The following is a 15182-nucleotide window of genomic DNA, read 5'->3' on the forward strand; positions in this document are numbered from 1 at the left end:
AACTGCTTCCTTTAGGGGCCTCCAGTGTCCTCCATCTCACTCTATCCCGAAGATCCTCCTGTGTCGCATCCCTCTGCATGTCCTCCTTCAAAACTTCTATTGACTTCTCGGAGATCTTCTTCTTCGTCTCCTGCCTGTCAACTCCATCTACAGTTAGCATACTTTTCCCAGTATTTCCACTATCCCTCCACTGCACACGTCCAACCCAAAACCATCCCAGTCTTGCCTCTCTAAATTTGTCCCCAGGTATTAAAAAGTGAATGAATGATTAAATAAATGATATTTATAAATAATACGCAATTTATTTAAAAACAATGAAAACAATTTAACGCTATGGTTGAATACATTTTTTTATTAACTTTATTGAAGTAAAGAAAAGTAAGAAGTGCGTTTTTGTTGCGCTTATTTTTTTACGTCTACGTTTTTACATATGGAAAAAACAACAATTGTCAAATAAATTACATTTATGATAAATGTAAATAATATAGCCACGTTCACGTTTTGCTACAAAATGAAAACCATACTTTATGGCGAAATTTATTTTTTGTTTTTGACGTCATAACTGTGAGACGGAAGTGTATTTGCAGGAGTCATCTCGGTGACGTCCCTTCGCGGGCAGTTGCTTTAAGATGACAGTTTAATAACAGTTGCTCCAAATATGCGCTTCTTAACGACATAACGAATAATTTGCATTCAGATCGGAGAGTTTCTATCATGTCAGCGTGAACGGAAGCTGTGCTCGACCCAGTTACACATGCTCAGTTAGTTTTCGACGCACTAAACTGTCATCATGTCGTTTCTACTGGACTCAGTCATTATGTTCACCTCACAGGTAATGCTGAGCTGGAAGAGTCGACTGGTAGTAACTCGTGTTTAACTTCGTACACCCGGACATGCAGTGACAGGTCTAAGCTTTGACTCTCAAGTGTATCCTCCCAATATCACACCGAAAACGCATTTTGAAGACTGTTAGCTTGGTGCTAATTTACAGATGTTACAGACCTTGCTAAATATCGAGTTGTGGTTGTAAATAACTTCATTTAACAGAAGATTAACAACAACTTACAAGTTGTTGTCTTACCTAAGCAAAAGCGCCTTTACTAAAATATAAGCTTTGAGAGTACAATTTGAGAAAGTTTACATCCCTTGAGTACTTTAATGTGTATTTGCTCTACATGGTGATTTTAACAAAAGAACATTCAGGCTGTTTCCTAGTGAATTGCGAGGATAGAAATACAGTAGGTTTGCTGTGCGGGAGAACTTGTGGATTATGTAGTTTCACACTCTACAAGTAGGTTTAGCTGAGTTTCGTCAGCTTCACACTTGTGAATGTTGGATTTGCTTGTTGCAGAATGAATGCTTGTTTTGTAAGGTGGGTGGAAATCCATGACCGATGTTGTGCCAAAAACTGATTTCCAATGTTTCCATGTGTTTTTTAAGTGTAATGTCTTTACTTATATTTGTACATTGACTTTAGTGAACAGGATTTGTAAAGGGTTTATATAGAAACTTTAAAAATTACCAGTTTTTCAAGTATCTTCATAACTCTGTGTTATTGTACCTACATTATAACCAAGCCAGTCCCTTTTGGACACTTGAAATATGTTTCCAGAACTATTGTTATATATGTTGTAATTTCTGCTGTCCTCTTGGTCAGATTACTCTTTTTTTTTTAAGTGTTTTTTTTTCTTACTTGATAAATAAAGGATTTATAAAAGTCACTGCCAAAACCTGATTTTGGCTTGTGACAGGAATGTTGAGGCTCAGGATGACTTGGCATATAAAAACAGTTTTTGGCAGACGATCACTTTTTGGCACAACACCTGATTGCAAATAGGTGATAAGCATTTTTGGTGTAGGGCTGCAAATTGGGAAAGAGAACTTGAATTGCCATTGATCCCAGTGATCCCACAGCTTACTGGACATTTTCATAGCCAGTAAGCTGTGATAATGTGAGAATTAGCTAGTGAACGGGCACCTATACCAGAAACCTGAAGCTGAAGACATGCTTTCGTATTTAACTTAAGCGCATATTTATTCGAACAAATCCATCAAACTATCTCTAGCTCTGATAAGTTGAAATTTGATGGTATGCACATACCTCCCACTTTATTCCACACAGGTTCTGTTCTTTGGTTTCGGCTGGTTGTTCTTTATGCGGCAGCTGTTCAAAGACTATGAGGTACAGTGTCTTTACTTACAAATTATCACCAGGATGGATAATAATAAATCTAATAAGAAAAATGTAAGCGTTTAGGTTGCGTTGTAATTAATTAAATGTGTTTTTGTTTGTGTGCAGGTGCGGCACTATGTTGTCCAGGTGGTTTTCTCTGTCACCTTTGCTTTTTCATGCACGATGTTTGAGCTCATTATCTTTGAGATTCTGGGTGCCTTAAGCAGCAGGTTGGTGTATTTTCTGTGAGATTTTAGTGTGTTTTGTTGCTTACAGTCAATGAAAGACGTGAGCCTTTATGTGTTTGCAACAGTTCCAGGTATTTCCACTGGAAGCTGAATCTCTACGTGATTCTGCTGGTTCTAATCTTTGTGGTGCCTTTCTACATTGGTTATTTTGTTGTCAGCAACATCCGCCTATGTAAGTTCGCCACTTTTGCCCACTAAAAAAAATCTGATTTTATCACTTAAAGTTTTCTAAACTGTTTGACATCTCTCGGAGCAGTGCAGAGACAGCGGCTTCTTTTTGCCTGTATGGTGTGGTTTACCTTCATGTATTTCTTCTGGAAGTTGGGAGATCCATTCCCCATCTTGAGCCCGAAACATGGTGAGTGCACATAGCTCACTTTATTAACCACCAGTCACTTTTATGTTCTCACACTGCATAGAGTATTTCAAACATTATAATTTTTTTTTAAATACAGAGGTCCCATCTCTAATATTGTACTTTGGAAAGAGTGTTGAAGGGCAAGCGAAGAGTTGTGATGCTTCAGTCTGATGCTTTGTGGGGGGGGGTTGTGTGTTAGGGATTTTATCCATTGAGCAGCTAATCAGTCGTGTTGGTGTGATCGGAGTCACTCTCATGGCTCTGCTGTCTGGGTTTGGTGCCGTCAACTGTCCCTACACCTACATGTCCTACTTCCTCAGGTAAGCTCCACTGTGAGTGTATTCTGACATCACTTTCAGCTATGCTATGTGAAACAGAAAGTATATTTTTAGCAGGGCTTAAAATGAGGTAAATACAACTTCTGTTAAACAACAGCGTATGATACATTACACAGTGTCATGATTCATTTAACAAAGATGGATGAATCCAGAAGCAGCGTTTGAAAAACTAAGCCCACCCTTACTGCTTCCATAGGAATTAAGAGGGAAAGTAACAGCCAGGTGCTGATAATCAAATGCATTTGATTAAGCGATCATTAGCAGATCAGTTTGCCGGTATGGAGCATTCGGGTGTGTATTAAAACAGTGCCAAGGAGGAAAGATATCTGCAGTGATCTTACAGTAACAACGGTCACTGCCTGTCAATCTGGGAAGGCTTATATAACTGTCATTTACAGCAAGAAACATTACTCATAAACGGAAGACATTTAAGACAGCTGCCAATCGTTCCAGAAGTAAACATCCCAACAAAGTCACCTCAAGGTCAGACTGTGCGATGCTCAGAGAAACTAAAAACACCAAGAGCTATATCTCAGATTCTACTGAAGAATTGTGGTTGGTTTGGAGGGTTTTCAGAAAGCCACTTTGCTCTAAAAGGAACGTGGCAGCATGAGTTTGGTTTGTATGTGAAGAAACCACAAGACATCTTTGGAGTGGAGATGTTTGGTCATATTGAACAGTGTCATGTGTAGCAGAAACTAAACAGCATATTAGCACAAACGCCTCATACTCGTACTCAGCATAGGAGACCCACTCCCCGTCTATCAGTCTCACAAACGTGTGGGATTGATAAACTGGGAAACGGTTAACTGAGGTTATTGCTGTTAAAATGGTTTCACAAGCTGTTGCATCTTGGTGTATACTTAGTTTTTCACACTGCTTCTATGTTTTTGTCTTAGTTTTGTGAAATAGTGACACAGTGTAACATGTCACATCATGGTTTGTTCTTAAATAATTTTAGAGCCTGCTAGCCAGACGGCTTTATTATTATAATATCCTGATAATTGAAAGAGGCTGTACATTCTTTTTACCATGACTGTAATCATGCATTATATTAAGCTGAGTCTCACTGATTATCATACTGACTTTTATCTTTTTTTCATGGCAGAACTCAAACAAAGGATGACACTGCCTTTATGCTTTGTGCTTTTGTTGCGTTCATAGAAATGTAACAGACAGTGACATCCTTGCTCTGGAGAGACGGCTGCTTCAGACTATGGACATGATTGTCAGCAAAAAGAAACGGTAAGAAAAGACTTTTTGTTTTTTCTTAAACTACAAAAACATATTTGTGTCGCACTTCATAGATTTTTTTTTTTTTTTTAACTATTTTTAAAGAATTGCTATGACCCGGAGGCAGATGTACCAGCGTGGGGAAGACCAGAACAAACAGACAGGATTCTGGGGCATGATCAAGAGTGTCACCTCGACACAAACGGGCAGTGAAAGTATCCTTTATGCCTATAATGAATAAAACTTGACACACGGGGTTGCCACAGCAGTTTTACGCGGTGCAACATGACGGGATTTGTGTCTTATTTGAAGCCTAATTTCTGTGATTTTTCAGCTGTTACTGAATATCTCTATTTTAAGTAGGCTTAAATATTTGTAGTCATCCTTGACTTCTTTCTCCAGACCTCTCTCTGGTCCAGCAGGAGGTTGACGCTCTTGAGGAGTTGAGTCGGCAGCTTTTTCTTGAGACTGTAGACCTCCAAGCCACTAAGGTAACAAGTGTGCATGTGTGATCACACGCACACTTTGCTGTGGACTTTGGAGACCTTCTCTAATTTATTTTATATATTTTTAAAATTCCTCATCTATAACAAGTTGAACATCCCATCTCAGTTGTGATTTCTGTTCTTTTGATTAGAACCCAACCGATTTATCAGTGGGCCAGTAGTATGATCTGATACTAGCTATTTGCTGGTGTATCTGTATTGGCACTTGCAACAGCTGATTGACTGACTATACAAGAGAGGAGAAACACCCTTCAATCTTGCTACAACTGTTGATGCTGCATAGTTTGCCCACCAGAGGGCACTCTCCAACCACTCTGGTGGGAACATGCATATTGGGAACTGATCTGGGCAGAGTTGGGCAAAACTTGAGCAAGTAAATTAATAACTACCCATAACAAATGGAGTCAGTGAGTCTGCCAATGTATTGGAATATCTTATTTTTTACATCAGCAAATATCTGTCTGAAATATTAGCTGGACTCTTGCTGAAACCAGGTCCAGTATTCAGGTCCCTTTTCACTCTTGCTTATTCTTCAGTAAGTGTCAAGTAAAGAATTCAGGTCATGTTATGACTTAATAGCTGTTCAGCTTTCATCATCATTACTCTGTTAAGCTTAGTTATTGATCTGTAACATATCAGGGTCCTTATAACATATGCACTAGCATGAGTCCCTAGCATGATGTGAACCATTTACATTGCCTGTCCACCATATAGAGGATTACACCACTACTCCTTGTAAAATGCTGATTCTAAAATGTTAATAACGTGGCAAGTGTGGTTGTTATTTTTGTGATTTAAGCAGGTAAGGTTTAGTCTGAAGCACAAAGCGACATACATGCCTGTGTTTTCCATAGAAACCATTGTTTAATTGAATGTTTTGATTAAATCCAAGAGGACTCTGACACCATAACAGCACGTCCTGCCTTTATAGACACATTTATTTATACACACTACGCCCTTTTCTTGTATGTAGGGTAAATGATTTGTAAATTTTTTAACACCATCTTTCTTTATCTGCAGGAGCGAATTGAGTACTCAAAGACATTCCAGGGAAAATACTTTAACTTCCTTGGCTACTTCTTTTCCATCTACTGTGTGTGGAAAATCTTCATGGTGAGAATATTCACATAATGTACTCTGGCTTTGTTTTTGTTTTTTTTTTCATTCATAATGACATACATAGTTTTGGTTACATAGTAAGTGTCACTGTGTATCTTTATTGCACTAGATGTAATAAAATGTTATTCTTCTTGTAATCATAGGCCACTATAAACATAGTGTTTGATAGAGTGGGAAAGACGGATCCAGTGACGAGGGGCATTGAAATTACGGTGAACTACCTGGGCATTCAGTTTGATGTGAGACACACACCCATGCACTCACAAACACAAAGCTGTGTTTCGATTAGTTCATAAGACTCGACCCAAACATAAACAATACTTGTCTTACCTTAATGTTTAAAAATGAAATCTTTTTTTTACTGAAATTTCATGTTATGGGGCCTTTTTTTGTTCTCCAGACACGTCTCCATAATTTAGCTGTGTAAATATGTCCCCATAACATGAGTAATACACAAGACTTGCAGCAATGTCATATGTCATGTAGACTTGTTTTCTGCAAGAACTCTGATCATGCTCATTGTTTTTTTGAGTTCTCACAGTTCACAATTAAAGATCCTTGGAGTCACTTTTGAATTTAAATGAATAAATGGCTACAAAATAAAATCTTTTATTTGTTTTTGCCTGCACTATTTCTCACACCACTGTTTTTCTTATTGATTTTTTGTCTTTCTCACTTTTCAGGTCAAGTTTTGGTCCCAACACATTTCTTTCATCTTGGTGGGAATAATCATCGTCACGTCGATACGTGGCTTACTCATCACCCTCACCAAGGTAAAGCTGTCACTTCATAAGGTCTTTTTAGGCAGTTCATCTTGATCCTCATGATCAGTTTAATGAAACATTTTCTGCTGCTTATTTTTAGTTTTTCTACGCAATATCAAGCAGCAAGTCTTCCAATGTCATTGTGCTTGTCCTCGCTCAGATCATGGTGAGTGTGTCTGCCTTACGCCTATGTTTTTAAGAAAACCTGCAGCCTACAAATGACCGTGAATCTGAATCTTTGTTGTCATCGTAGCAATGAAACTGAGGCGCAATTCTCTCTGTGCAAAAAAGAAAAAAATCCACACAGTTCCTCAATAAAATGTAAAAATTAAATTAAAAATATATAGAAAAATATGTCTATAAACATCAAACACAATTGTTTCCATGTTGCACTAGCCTCCACTTGCCGGTGTTGATTTAAATACCAGCAATAACCTGTGGTTGTAAACATGAGACTGAGTTGTAAGATTGTAAACATTGCATGACAAGTTATACTGAATCAAATTGTCTGTAACTGTAATTTGGCAATCAGACGTTTCTGTGCATCTCAATCCAATAGGGGATGTATTTCGTGTCATCTGTGCTGCTGATGCGTATGAGCATGCCATTGGAGTATCGCTCCATTGTGACAGAGGTTCTGGGAGAGCTGCAGTTCAACTTCTATCACCGCTGGTTTGATGTCATCTTCCTGGTCAGCGCTTTGTCCAGCATCCTCTTCCTTTATCTGGCCCACAAGCAGGCACCAGAAAAACACATGGCACTCTGATCTCCTGAAGTACATCACCTCTCTTTGGACTCGTGATGCATGGGCTAACTTTTAAATTTGGAATTTAGAGATATCCAAAATTACATTATTTTATATGTATATGTTGGACATATTTACCTGGACTGCCTTTTCCTGAATCAGGAATGGTGGATTTTGAGGAATAAGTTTTGGGGACCTTTTGGGGCGCAGAGAACAACTTTGAACTTGGACTCTCTTGAAATTAAAGTATTTACAGAACATTATTATTAGGTTTTTTGATTTTCTATTTGAAAATACAAACACTGTTTCATTTGTTTACTACATTCTTTTCTTTCTTCATTGTCATGATTGGAGCTGACCTGGGGCCTGTTCACCATATGTCAGTCAACGTTTCAGCTGGATGAAATTGTAAATGGTTTGGTTTAAGGCCACATTTTTCACCATCTTGGATTATTTGCCACAGCAGCATACTACGACCACACCTACTCCTTTTACTTTATTGTAAATTACCATCCATCGATTATGCATATACCATATTCAGGGTCGCTGCAGGCTATGCCAGCTGTCTTAGGTGAGAGGCAGAGTACATGCTGGACAGGCGGCCAGTCTATCACAGGGCTAACGCATAGTGGCAAACAGCCATTTAGAACTATCAGTTAGCTGTCAGTACCTGGAGAAACCCACGCAACCAGGGAAATCATGCACACTCCACTCAGAAAGGCCTCGGCGACCTGGTGGATTTGACCTCGCTGTAAGGGAAAAGTGCTTACCGTGGCACCACCATGCTTTCTGTTAATTATAAATGACATAAAGATTAAATTTCAAACTGCAGATCACTGCACAACCCTGGCTGCATGGTACGCTGATGATACCAGGAGCATTTAAAGTGGGGAGAATGATGCGTGATTGTCACGATCCTCGAGTGTACTGTGAGTCGTTGCTGTTAGGGAGATACCACTTTAGTTGGGAGGGAATAATAAATATAATGTATTACTACCACATATTTGCAAACCAAGGTGTGATTTCTTCTCCTTGCTTTTAAATAATTATGAAGAAAATATTTTTGAATATGCAATAACAAGAATATCCAGTGAGTTAACTTTACCTTTTTAAAAATAAAAAACACTGATAGAACGTGCCAGTTTTTCAAAGAAGGAGAAGGCCACCTGCTATACTCTTGAAAATCAGCTGATAAATATTTTGGTGGACAGGCTGACTTTTCCAGCTGGGTTCAAGTCAGACCCAGCTGATCTTCTCTCGGTTGAATATATATATTTTATTAATTTCCCCCTTTTCACATTTGCTTTGAAAGTAGGTTAGCATTTACCCATTTGAATTTATTGTATTTTCCTTTTTTTGTTTCAGCTCCTTGGTGTGCAGCTTGCTTGATCAGAATATTTGAAAAGCTCATTAATCGGACAATGGACACATATATATTTGACATTTAAATATCTTTACCTTTTGGGCTTCTTTTTTCCTCATGTTTTAGTATGAAAGCACATTTGAAGGATTTTTTCATGACATATAATTTTAGATCCCTCACTTGTTTTTGCTGCTTTTATGCTCATCTACCAGAACCTCTTGCTCCACTGGGGTCAGACTTTGTGGTCTCTCACTCCTCTAAACAGAGTGTGCACAAATCATTTTCTTTTATCGGTATACATCCACATTTAATAACCATGCGAGGCCAAAAGCTTCTCGGTTGACACAAGCTGCCTCCGTCCTTGGATCGTTCTTTTTTTCTTCCAAAGAAAAGATCAAAATGCCGCTTGTGATCCACATCCTGAAGTGGCTGTAAGTTTTGACAAATATGCTGTTTTTAGCTGCCAACAAAAAGATATTCATCAAGTTGATCTTTTTTCAGATCACACCTTTGTTTATTCGTGTTTCAAAAACTTTTCATTTATTTATAAATCAGACAGCAAATTAAATTTTAAATATTTCGAACATTTATTAAAAGCAGGAGAAAAAAAGAATACATTAAAGGTCGCAGTGTTTACTGGCAGTATTAATATTGTGTTCATTCTCGGTGCTGTGCTAGTCATAGTAGGAAGGATATTACTCATCTCCGCAAACACACTCATCAAAAGGCAGTTCAAAGGATCGTTGGGCAAACGTTCCTGAAATTTCTCGATATTCACAAAGATGTTTTTCTCAGCCATGTCATACAGTTGAAGCAGCTACTCTGCGATGATTCAGATTTTGACAGTAAGTTTGAAGTCTTCACTTCATGTTCTATTGTTTCTGTCAACTTAAAAAAATCTTTTGATATTAAGTCTTTGTGAGAAGCCAAGCTGACTGGTTAAAATAAACAGAAGAAAAAGAAACAGATCAACATCAAATTAGGCCAAATCAGGAGAGGGGTCCTTCAGGTCGCTCCTCACAATCTCTCATCAATGCTTTCTGTAGACGAAGATGATGACACGGATGAGTTCTAAATAAGAGAAAACACAGACGTTATTAAGGACAATGAGCTTTTTTCCTGTATGTTTTTAGTTCAGGGATGATTGAGAAAAGGGTATGAGAGGTATTTTATCAAGCAACTGAAAATACTATAACCAAGGCCAAAATTCTGCGTTTATAGTACGAGCAGATTTAATGTTTACTATGCTCCTGATCCTAGTTTGGTGTGTTAGCATGCAAACAGCAGCCACAGAGTACAGCTGACGATGATGGGAATGACGTTTTTTAAAAGCATTTGGTCATCGTCAGTGTCAGATAAATGTCACAGTTCATTCTTTGTCTTGTCGTCCTTACAGCAGATGGCTGCCATTCCTCGAGCCTGGTTCTGCTAGATGTTTCTTCCTGTTGAAAGGAAGTTCTTTTTTCTTCACATCTTTGCCAAATGCTTGCTCATAGGGGTTTGTTTGATTGTTGGGCTTTTCTCTGCATTATTGTAGAGTCTTTACCTTACAGTGCCTCGAGGCAACTGTTGTTTAGTGCTATATAAATAAAACTGAATTGAATTCTGAGGAAAAGATGGATGTCTGAACAAGTTTCCTCTCATCCAGTCATCGAATTATTTACACCAAACCTTGTAAACCTCGCCGTGGCACTAAAAGGAAACCCAGGGGCTACTCAGAGCCAGTATTTATTCTCTGGGGACTATGAATGTTTTCGAAACAATTAGAAACTACTTCTCACCCTCTGTCTTTCTGGTTCAGTCGGGGTTGTAGGTCTTGCTTCCTCTTCCTCCAGTCTCTCCTTCTTGCTGGCTTCTGGAGTTTTTGCACTGTGGACTTGAGCGTAAGATGTTTCCCCGAGGAGCTGGCGTGTGATAGGCACTCCTTGAGCTTTGAGCTTTTCATAGACGCTCTTTTTAGCCACCAACATTTCAAGATAATTCCCACTGCCTTGGATAATCTTCACCACGTCATCATGATGGCTCTGCTCTACATTCACCCCGTTCACCTCAACCACAATGTCATCATCCTCCATGCCTACCTTGTCAGCTACTCCACCCTTCACCACCTGGAACACAGTGTGTCTTATCACTTATCAGTTGTGCTTAAAGTATCAGTGGTCAAATTGTGGACATTATTTTAAGCCTTACATTTTGAAGGTAATGGCCGCACACTCCCTGGATGCTATTTAGATGAAAGCCAAAGCCATCTGAGGTCTTCTCCAGTTTACACAGTTTAGGCCTGAGTTCCTCTTTCCTCTCTGCAGCAGGCGTGCTTGATCTTGTAGGAATGGGTAAGTTAACAGCTTCTGTGTAACTGGGTGGTGAGTTGGAATCATTCATCTCCTCCAAGAAAAGCAGAGGAGGAACTTTCCCCTGTGAATGATACAACATGATATAATTTAGACCACCTACAGGGATTACTTAACAGACAAGATGTTGGCGCCCTGGCTCACCAGCTTATACACTTGGTCTGTGTCTTTGTCCACTACTAGGAGGCAACATTTGTTGCCACTCTGCTTGATCCTGTCTACCACCTCCTCATGGCGGCAGCTCTCCACATCTCTGCCATCCACAGCCACCAGCCTGTCCATTTCCTTCAGGCGCGCTTTTTCTGCTGAACTGCCTCTCTCTATGTCCCTGATGAAGTGTCCTGCATGGAGTCATGGAGCACATTATTAAAATGCAGCCTTCTTTGGACAGTATAATCTACAAAACATAGTCATTATAATCATGCCTGCTTGATTGGGCTCCTCTCTAAGGGTGAAGCCGTATCCATCAGATCCTTTGGTTATGTTGATGATGCGTGGTTCTTGAGGGAGGTACTTTGTTGTGGCTAACCACGAGTCAATCTTTGCATGAGTCTTCTGATAGAACTTGTCTGTTTCCTCGTCGACCAGTAGGAACATGATATGGCTGCCTGCCCGTTTAATTTTGTCCACTGCTCCTTCGTGTGTGATGTTTTCTACGTTTTCCCCGTTGATCTCCACCAGACGGTCATTGAGTCTGACCCCTGCCCTTTCAGCTGTGCCTCCTGGGGTCACTTCTGTCATGAAAAGTCCACGCTCACCTGGACATGATGATAAAAAAAGGAATTTTTTAAAACATAATTGAACAGTTTTCTTGATAGTTCTCTACAGACTAAAAAGAAAAAAGTCATCCCTTTTGAAGTTTAACCAAAATCCTCATTTTAATTTGTGATAGTATTTTTTTTTTGTATCTATTACTACTGAAATACCTTTCAAAGATAAGTGCACAGAAAACACTGCAACAAGTTAGATATAAAGTCCAGGTCTGAAAAGTGAAATCTTTGCAAAGGTCTTTAAATCTTCATGCTGGAAGGTGACTCCCAAAGAAAATCACATAAAAGTCTATAATGAATGAGCATGGTTGTCTAACTATTTCTGTGACTGGACTATAACAGACTGTTGTCCGTACCAGGGTGAATCCTCTTGCCTGAGGACAGCAAGGATAGGGTCATGCACAGCCTGAACTGGATAAGTGGAATAAAATAGATAGCTGGACAGAAGTCTGTAATGATACTTAAGCTCCCTTCAACACTATCACGATTAGTTCTGGTTTTAGCCACTATTTTCAAGCCTTATTGACTACTATACATATGAGGCATTAGGAAATGCTCTATTAGCAAATAAATACGCTTTTAGATGGAACCACTGTAAGTGTCATATAAATGGGTACTTCCAAAGTTAAGTCATTTGAGTTTAGCAAATCTAAACTTCCACTGTCCAGCGTCAAATGGCTTTTATTACTATAAATTGTCCTCCTATGGCCTTTTTTATTCTAACACTCAGAATTGGGAGTCCCTGCATCCTCTCCTTACCTTCAACTGAGCGAATAGAAAACCCAAAGCTTGAGCTGGACTTAACCAAGTAGCAGAGTTTGGGTTTTAGACGATGTTTTTCCACTCCATTGGCAACTGGCTTGCTTCCAGGGTTGGAAAGGTTTACTCCCTGGGCTTTTGCTTGCTTGTAGGAGGATTCATCGAGAATGTGAAATGTGACAGATGTTCCACTGTTTTTCACCAGGTCCACCACCTGTCCAGGAAAAAAAGATGCTTGTCACAGCAGAACTGGTCTAAGAGTTGTTATTGATTTGATTAATGCACTGCAGTATTTCTACATCCTGCTCACTTCAGAATGCGAACATTCATCGACAAATGTTCCATTGACCCGGAGGATGCGGTCTCCGTCTTTCATGCCAGCCAGCTCAGCTGGACCTCCCATTTCCAAGCAGCGGATCAGGTGACCCTCCTCGCCATTCTCCACCCTCAGATAGAAGCCAAATGTCTGTTTTGGTTTCTTGGATAGGGTAAACACCCGTGGCTTGTACCCAGCCATGTCCTAACAAAAAAGGTGAAAAGCACACACATGACAATCACAGTGGTAAAGTCATGACATTAAATACACCTGTCACTACTAATGCTTGACTTACAGCCATATCTTCTTTTTTAACACCTCCCGCCACCCTTTGTATTGTTACTGCCTCTGGTCTTTTAAATATATAAGTAGAGTAGAAACTATTACCGGACCTTAAGGACCAGTAGGAGGGTTGCTTCAGATCAATAATCTTACAGTTAACCTTTCATGCTGGGTTTGCAACAGAAGTTAATGGTTAATAGCAAACATAGCTGACAGTGGTGATGACTCTCCATAAAAAAGCAGCTTGGACTTTGAATGAACAATAAGAACTTCTGCTGCAATTCTTGCTGGATTGTTATTCCCATACAGGAAGGTCTGTGTGTGCACATGTACTGGCTTATTTATTCAGCCAATAATGTAGCTTAATAAACAAATAATGGCAAAAAAAACAACGACTTTATTTAAGCAGGCAGGTTAGAATAATTCTTTTGTTTGTATTCCTTATACCTTTACATTTAGTTTTTACCTGTTCTAGATTTAAGTGTGTAGAATTTATGTTTGCACTGAATGCAATCTTAAAGTGTCATCTTAAAGATCACATTGTTTATAGATCCGGTATCTAATTAATAAGAGCCCTGAGATTACAAATTTACGTCTATAATCTCAGTAATATCTTGTGTCAGTTTACTATAACACAAGCAACACAGCTCACCCTCAAGAAACACTCATCCTCAAGACAAGACAACATTTTCCATTATTCTTAAAATGAATTTATAAGATAGCATAGATCTAGTTTTGAATGTGACATTGAAAAATTTTAACTAACTACACGATCTCTGAAAAATTACATACAGCGTAGTTGAGTGTTTATAATATACTCACCAGCCTGTCTCTCCTGGCGTCTGAATCTCAAAGGAGAGCTCACCTGTTACTGTTTAGCTGTTATCTATGTATCTTTAACCTGTCTACCTCCTCCTTCCTGCCCCTTTTCCTTCCCCCTTCAGGGACTTTGACAGGCCAAAGGTTAGCCTAAAGGCTGAGTTATTCAACAGTGTCTAGGCTCACAAATATCTGCAGATGCGTTACAAGGTGGGCAGTCAGCTGTTTAGTGGTCAAAGGTACAAAATGCAGGTGGCAAAAAAACAATGTACAATCATTGCAGCACATAAGTTATTACAGCATTGTGAAATTTGAGTTATAATCACTAACACAGTATTGTGAAATGACTACAAAAATGCTTAATTTAATTGCATAATTTAATTTTACTTGAAAGAAAAAAAATGATGGGTTCTTATTAAAACTTGACAAAGAATTACCTAAATTGTGTTATAGCAAAAAGGTCAATAAATTTGCATGAAATAGTACTTAAAAAGCTATTTCATGTAATGTAAATATAATCACTAGAGATGAGGATCAAGAGCTGGTTCTTTTGGAGAACCTGTTCTCAGTTGTTCAGTTACTTTGAGTTTTGAGTTCGCCTGCCTATCGAGCCCACTTATCTGTTTCATTTGCACTTGTGCTAATAAGCTAATTTCAGTTTGTGTCCTGGAGGAGGAAATTTATTTTTACAGTTTCTACAATGTGGATATTAACATTTTGTTTATAGTTTGGACAAAAGGAGGAGAGCCCAGTGTTTAAGTGCAAACTGCATCCAGGACAGAACACAACTTCTGCTCTTTGCAAGCACCTGCACAAACAGTATGCTAACGCTAAGTTAGCCAAGAATCCAGAGTGATGTTAAAGCTGAGTTGAGTAAATACCGGCCCCATTGCAGCAGCCTGACCTTGAAGTTCAACAGGTAACAAAGCCAGTGATGAGCAATCAGGCTGCAGCTTCCCTTGCTGTTCATGTTTCTAACATAGAATCACTATGATGGTCGCTTTAAAGTCTTTTTGTGCTGATTTTCATCTTTGCTTT

At 39.0% G+C, this 15182-nt stretch overlaps 2 protein-coding genes across 3 annotated transcripts; one reads left to right on the plus strand and one right to left on the minus strand.

The window, feature by feature from the left end:
• Positions 1–571: 571 nt before the first annotated feature.
• si:ch73-390b10.2 (Golgi pH regulator) lies at positions 572–7747 on the plus strand. The gene is made up of 14 exons (XM_005944892.2): positions 572–832; positions 2123–2182; positions 2300–2403; positions 2487–2593; positions 2678–2779; positions 2979–3099; positions 4282–4362; positions 4456–4565; positions 4753–4841; positions 5877–5969; positions 6119–6214; positions 6659–6748; positions 6840–6905; positions 7299–7747. The coding sequence occupies exons 1-14, from the start codon at positions 791–793 to the stop codon at positions 7503–7505; spliced, it is 1368 nt and encodes a 455-aa protein (XP_005944954.1). The 5' UTR covers positions 572–790; the 3' UTR covers positions 7506–7747.
• Positions 7748–8958: 1211 nt separating this feature from the next.
• On the minus strand, positions 8959–14228 carry pdzk1 (PDZ domain containing 1). Of its 2 annotated transcripts, XM_005944893.3 has the most exons (8): positions 14148–14228; positions 13038–13247; positions 12728–12941; positions 11624–11956; positions 11343–11539; positions 11038–11262; positions 10629–10955; positions 8959–9918 (listed from the first exon to the last, which is right to left on the minus strand). In XM_005944893.3, the coding sequence occupies exons 2-8, from the start codon at positions 13242–13244 to the stop codon at positions 9865–9867; spliced, it is 1557 nt and encodes a 518-aa protein (XP_005944955.1). In that variant the 5' UTR covers positions 13245–13247; positions 14148–14228; the 3' UTR covers positions 8959–9864. The 2 variants fall into 2 exon arrangements, with proteins under 2 accessions (XP_005944955.1, XP_005944956.1); XM_005944894.3 differs by lacking the exon at positions 14148–14228 and having other exon boundaries at positions 13038–14089.
• Positions 14229–15182: the final 954 nt, after the last annotated feature.

Source organism: Haplochromis burtoni, unplaced genomic scaffold (assembly GCF_018398535.1).
Source record: "Haplochromis burtoni strain Fernald_Lab_line unplaced genomic scaffold, NCSU_Asbu1 Contig_289, whole genome shotgun sequence".
Lineage (NCBI taxonomy): Eukaryota > Metazoa > Chordata > Actinopteri > Cichliformes > Cichlidae > Haplochromis > Haplochromis burtoni.